Here is a 6,401-nt window from a genome sequence, read left to right on the forward strand (position 1 = left end):
AGTGGCCCAGTACGACCCGTCTTCATCAACCCAAGTTTAAGACCCTCGCGAGGGGCCAGGCCTTGCGGGGCGGACGACACAAGGCTTCCTTAGGGGCGGCCTCACCAGGTAGGCTCGCGAGGAGGCGGATAGATCAAGGCAAGGAGTACCTCGCAAGGTGCTCAGGACACAAGCCATGACGATCAAGACCAGGCGGGCGCCAGCCTGCACAGTGTCCTCGTTTCCTCTTTGGTGCAAAGGGGGCAAGCGCAGGTGCGGAGTACCGAGGCATCAGGCAAAGGCTTCCATATTGATGCAACGAGACCAAGACCAGCAGAGCGGCAGGACGGAGATCACCGTGGAGCCCAAGACGGCGTCATCACCAGTGCCTTTGACAGACGAAGACCAATTTTAGTCAGGATAGCTTGTACTAGCTGCCCCCCTTCAAAATGGCCGTTGTTGGCTCCCTTCCTGCTCAATATTTGGGAAGAGGATCAGGGCCTCTATAAATAGAGATAACCACCACAGTAGAAGGGGATCCTATCGAATCCTTCCCTAGTAGAACGCCGCACCAGCTCAAGAACACCCCTCGCGAGGCTGTTCTTCCTCTGTATTGTTCATCATCAGCCCTAGAGGCAATCCACCACACCACACACTGGATTAGGGTATTACACCACAACGGTGGCCCGAACCAGTATAAACCTCGTGTCCCTTGTGTTGTTCATCGTGCTAGCTTAGAATCGCGGCGAGGTTTTGGGGCGTGAATCGGTAGGGAGAAGATCTTCGTGCGCACCCCAGAGTTCGAACCTTAAGGGTTTTGCCGGAACCCGATATTCGACAGCCTCCGTCCGGGCTCGGCCCTGGCCCAGCAGCTAGTCGATTCACCGTTGCTGCTCATAAAGTGCGACGGCTGCCCGCGACAGGTCGTGCATCGTGTTTTGACCACCCCAGAACATCCTGGATGGGTGTTCATCAAGTGCAAAAAGATAAGGTGCATGCTTCTTTTTATTCGGTTCTGCTCCCAGATTCGGCCCATGTTTGGCAGCTTATTCTCGAACTTGTGTGTAGGATGGATGCAACTCTTGGTATTGGAAAGAAGAATACATCGATCTATTGGTAGCAGGAAATTTGGTAGATGCTCGTGCACTCCTAGCTAGAATAGAGGTCAGAGATGAGACTAGAGATGATATTATATGCGAAGCAACATCTACTTCTTTAGAATCACAGAAGAAAGAAGTGCGCAAGCTTGAGAAGTCACAGATCAACAATGGAGACATATATAAGATATTAATTCAATTAGTGGGAGCAGTTATGGAAATTGGATATCTTTTAAAATGTTTAATTGTGATTTTTTTTTTCTTTGGTCTTGCTCTTCTAGCAAAAAATTGGTGATTCTTGTTTTCTTTAATGAAATAAAGAAATGTAATGGCAAAAGACATTACACATACGAGCACCGGCCAGCCGTGGTGGACCATATGCGTTTGCGCATTGAGAGGGTGTTTGGTTGCCATCCTGAGACAAAGATGCGTGGCCTGTAGTGTGCCTGAAATCTGCCTGGACCCCGTTTGGTTGGTGGCCTGATGAATCTGCTGGTAACCTGGCCTGGAACACATACAAGGATGATTAGCCTGGCCAGCTGTCCAGGCACATGGTTAGGCTGAACCAGGCCATCCAGATTGGACGCCTGGAGACGCAAATGCACTTACCTGGCATCGAAAGTTGAGCAAACAGTGCTAATTAAAGAGATCAGAAGCTGGCCCACTTGTCTACTAGTAGTCCAGGCTCGGGCAACAAACCAAACAGCACCTATAGCAGGCAGCCTGATCAGGCAAAATTTCTTCAATCTTCATGCACACAGCAGACATCAAATTTTCTCAGGCACATCTCCGAGGGCAGCAACCAAAACCCCCCTAAGCGCACGACCAGTGCACCACGGAAAATTGGACGGATGCCGTTTCATTGCCATTTTCATACGGACGAAATTCAGATAAAACAGACATGGTTTGGGTCGCGCTTTAGAGTTGGCTTGATAGAAGCGGTAGAACATGTCATGTCTCCCTGGTAACACTGGCAATTAACTGGTCCAGTGTAAATTGCAGAGACGAAGCGAAATCGGAGACGAAGATTCTATTCGCCTCTCTCGCTCTCTCTCTCTCTTCCCTTCTTCTCTCGTTACTTCCGCCTCCCCACCGTCTCCCCTCCCCTCCGATACACCCCCCTTTTCCGCGCTCCCGGTTCATCGGCGTGCCGCACCACCCCAAGACGGCGGCGAGGAACCTAGGTGAAGAACACAGAAGAATTCGCGTGTCCTTTGATCGATTGATGAGCGGAAGGCCGCGGCGGCGGGGACGACGATGAGGGCGGATCTCAGCACCATCCAGCAGACGCTCACGCCAGAGGCGGCGGCGGCGCTGGCGCGAGCCATGGACGAAGCGGCTCGACGGAGGCACGTCTCCACCACGCCGCTCCACGTCGCCGCCGCGCTGCTCGCCGCGCCGGCTGGCCTGCTGCGCCAGGCCTGCGCGCGGGCCGTGGCCGCGGGAGGCGCTGCTGCCGCCTCTGGTGGCGCCGGCGCGCACCCGCTCCACTGCCGCGCTCTTGAGCTCTGTTTCTCCGTCGCGCTAGACAGGTTGCCTGCCTTTGCGGGGGGCGCGATTGGAGGCGGGGCCGCTGCTCCTCCCGTTTCCAACGCGCTCGTTGCGGCTCTCAAGCGCGCGCAGGCCCAGCAGCGGCGGGGCTGCCCTGAGGCGGCACAGCAGCCGCTCCTCGCCGTTAAGGTGGAGCTCGAGCAGCTCGTGCTCTCCATCCTCGACGACCCTTCGGTCAGCCGCGTCATGCGCGAGGCGTCCTTCTCATCTTCTGCCGTGAAGAACACCATCGAACAGTCTCTCACCTCACCCTCCCCGTCGTCTTCCACCGCAGCGTCTAGTCCTGTACCGACGCCAACCCCCTTCTCCCCATCCCTTTCCTCTCTTCTGCGCGCCGGCACCGCTAACGCATACATCAACCCTCGGCTGGCGGCTGCGGCGGCTGGAGCCAGCTGCGGGGATGATGCGCGCAAGGTGCTTGATGTCATGCTCAAGCCAGCGCGCCGCAACCCGGTGATCGTCGGAGACTCCGGACCGGACGTGGTTCTGAAGGAGGCCATTCGAATAATCCCAGCGGCCAGCTCCGCTGCCCTCGCTGCAGCCAAGATCCTGCATCTGGAGGCGGAACTCACCAAGCTTGCTGGCGACAAGGTGGCGATGGCGGAGAGGATCGGGAAGCTGGGCGCCGTAGTCGAGAGGCTCGTCGGCGAGCACGGCGGGGTGGTTCTTGACCTCGGGGACCTGAAGTGGATGGTGGAAGGCCCTGCCGCGTCGTCGTCTGAGGGGGGCAAGGCGGCCATTGCTGAGATGGGGCGTCTGCTCAGGCGTTTCGGGCGCGGTGAAGTGTGGGCCGTCGCCACTGCAGCGTGCGCCACGTACCTCAGGTGTAAGATCTATCACCCAGGAATGGAGGATGAATGGGATCTCCAAGCCATGCCGATCGCCCGCAGCACACCGCTTGCTGGAGCTGCTCTGAGGTGCGTCTGCGTTCGTGTTCTGATTCTTTGTTAGATCTAACATGTCTGGTCTTGTTGATTACTGCTTAGTCATGCTGAACCAAATTATTACTTACTCTGCAATTGGTTCATAGGATAGGAAAGTCATAGGAATAAGAATCCTCTAACATGCTCAAGGGATGTCACAGAGCTACAATGTTCTTCTTGTGTAAAAAAGACAAGGAAAGTCGGGGAGCTTATGAAATTGAAATAGTTCTTTTGAAAAGAGTGAAATGAGTATTTCAAAAATTGAAATGAGTCTTCTAAAATTGAACTTGGTATGTCACGAATTGAAATTGATCTATTAGGAATGGAAGCCTGTCTTTTGAAAATTGAAATGAGCACTGTTCATGGGCTAGCCTGAAGGGAAGTCAGGTTACTGTAGCTTACCTGACTTCCCTTCGAATGTTAGAGGATCCAGCTCCGTACCGGAAGTCCTATGAATAGGAATAGTAAAGAAGATGCCCTTTGGTTCACATCATAGGATTTTTTCCATTGAGTCTAGGCTAATGTTTATTTTCCTACGAAATGTGGAGGATAGGAAGAATTCCTCCATAGGAATAGGATTCTATTCCTACAAACCAAAGGGCTCTAAAGGAATTTTTCCTATACAAATCCTATCCTATGGGATTCCTACAAAATTCCTACATACCAAAGGAGGCCTGATTTTTTTTTGGATGATTGAAAACTTTGATATGACAAACAAACAGGTTTTTAGTTTAGGGCAGTTGACGCTACTCTATAAACGTTGTTGCTTTTTTGTGTAGCAGTGGTAGCCTTGTAGTCTCACCCATTATAGTTCAGTTCCACAGATTAACGAGTTACTAAATTTTGTTAGGCCTGGAAGCAGTGGAACTCTCAGCAACTCGGTGGGGATGTTATCACCAATGCTCCGGCCTTTGCCGGTGACACCAACACCTCTCAGATGGCCGCCAGGGGGTGGCCATACTCAGATGGTGAAGCCGGCCATGTGCATGCTCTGCAAGGGTGGTTATGAGAGTGAGCTCGCCAAACTTGCAGCGGAGCGGACGGCAGTATCCGTCCCTGAGGCTGCTAACCCTAGTTTGCCGCACTGGCTGCAGCGGACCAATGATCAAAATCAGGTTTGTGTTATTTCCATGTTTAATCTCGACAAAACCAACTCTTATTCTATCGAAAACCTGATTGGTATAATCCTTCTCTTTTTATACAGTCTAAGGCACAAGAGTTGAAATGGAAAAGGAGCACAGATGAGCTTGAGAAGAAATGGCGTGAGACCTGTGCCCATATCCACTTGACCCATGCTGGAGCGCCAGCACTCTCCGTGCCATTGGCCTCGTCCGGAACATGTCCACGTGTTGAGGTCAACTTGCCTATTGCAAGGGGTGCTGCTATTCAGACTCTTAAGATGAACACTAACCGGGATAAGCCAGCATCCAGCCCGATAGTTGACCTCCACAAGAGCCCACCAGGAAGCCCAGTGAAAACTGATCTTATGCTGGGTCGCTTGGACCCTGCCATCAATCCTACTATGGATAAAGAGCGGAAGGAAAATTATGAGGGGCTAACTGCCCTGCAGAAGGCTAAGATAGCTGGAATTTCAGATATTGATTCCTTCAAAAGGCTCATCAAGGGGCTGACAGAGAAGGTTAGCTGGCAGTCTGATGCCGCTTCAGCCATTGCTGCTGTTGTTGTACAATGCCGATCTGGAAGTGAGAAGCGTCGGACCCTTCGAACAAGAGGTGACATGTGGCTCATGTTTGTTGGCTCTGATAAGGCAGGTAAGCGGAAAATGGTGAACGCGTTGTCTGAGCTGATGGCAAACACGAGACCAGTAATTGTGAACTTTGGTGGTGACTCCGAATTGGGAAGGGCTAAGAATGATGGACTGAACATGGGTCTCTGGGGGAAAACTGCACTTGATCGGGTCACTGAGGCAGTTCGGCAGAACCCATTCTCAGTAATTGTTCTGGAATGCATTGATCGATTGGACATAGTTGTTCGTGGAAAGATCAAGCGGGCAATGGAGACTGGTCGTCTGCCGGACTCTCGTGGCCGTGAGGTCAGCCTTGGCAATGTCATCTTTGTTTTTACCACCAATTGGGTACCTGATGAACTTAAAGGGCCGGACGTCGAGTCTTTACTACAAGGTGAACTAAGAATGTTGGAGATGGCAGGCTCTAGTTGGCAGCTAGAGCTCTCGATTGGGGACAAGAAGGCCAAGCACCGAGCAGATTGGCTATGTGATGATGTTCGCCCTGCAAAGGTAGCAAAAGATTTGTCCAGTAGCCATGGTTTGTCGCTTGACCTCAATTTGGCAGTTGGTGCCTTGGATGACACCGAGAGTTCACATAATTCTAGTGATGTCTCAGTGGAGCAAGAGCAAGAGAAAGGGCAGCTTGCAGTACTGTGTTCGACGCCTGCCCCTGACTGCGATCTATTGGGACTCGTTGACGATGCCATTGTGTTTCGACCAGTTGACTTCAATCCATTTCGGAAGACTATTAGAGATTGCATATCAGCAAAATTTGAATTGGTCATTGGGAGCATCAATTCATTCAGAATCGATGAAGATGCCATTGACCATATGGTTAGCAGTGTCTGGCTCACTGATGAGAGGTTCGAGGACTGGGCTGGAGAAGTAATTATGCCAAGCATTGAACGATTGTGGCGCAACGTAAAGCATGATAGCGCTCGTGCTGTCGTCCGTCTCGCATTAGTTGCGGACGAGGCGTTGCCAAGGTGGGGTGAGGGAAGGGAAGGGCTACCAGCGACTGTAACGATTGCCATCGATGGAATGTAGAGGGCATTTGAGAAAGTAAATTCTTTGCACGGTAGATATGTAAATACTTTGGAGATC

General features: G+C 51.9%; 1 protein-coding gene across 1 annotated transcript; it reads left to right on the forward strand.

Annotated features, from left to right (window-relative positions):
* Window positions 1-2,067: 2,067 nt before the first annotated feature.
* On the forward strand, window positions 2,068-6,399 carry LOC123156446 (protein SMAX1-like). Its single transcript, XM_044574575.1, has 3 exons — window positions 2,068-3,544; window positions 4,401-4,665; window positions 4,755-6,399. The coding sequence occupies exons 1-3, from the start codon at window positions 2,334-2,336 to the stop codon at window positions 6,342-6,344; spliced, it is 3,066 nt and encodes a 1,021-aa protein (XP_044430510.1). The 5' UTR covers window positions 2,068-2,333; the 3' UTR covers window positions 6,345-6,399.
* Window positions 6,400-6,401: the final 2 nt, after the last annotated feature.

This window comes from Triticum aestivum, chromosome 7B, assembly GCF_018294505.1.
Source record: "Triticum aestivum cultivar Chinese Spring chromosome 7B, IWGSC CS RefSeq v2.1, whole genome shotgun sequence".
NCBI classification, from domain to species: Eukaryota; Viridiplantae; Streptophyta; class Magnoliopsida; order Poales; family Poaceae; genus Triticum; species Triticum aestivum.

Excerpts from the sequence above, each read along its gene's own strand:
- LOC123156446 (XM_044574575.1), top strand. The coding sequence starts at position 2,334 with ATGAGGGCGGATCTCAGCACCATCCAGCAGACGCTCACGCCAGAGGCG. Across the intron at positions 3,545-4,400 it reads CTTGCTGGAGCTGCTCTGAG|GCCTGGAAGCAGTGGAACTC; the intron begins GTGCGTCTGCGT and ends AAATTTTGTTAG. Across the intron at positions 4,666-4,754 it reads GGACCAATGATCAAAATCAG|TCTAAGGCACAAGAGTTGAA; the intron begins GTTTGTGTTATT and ends CTTTTTATACAG.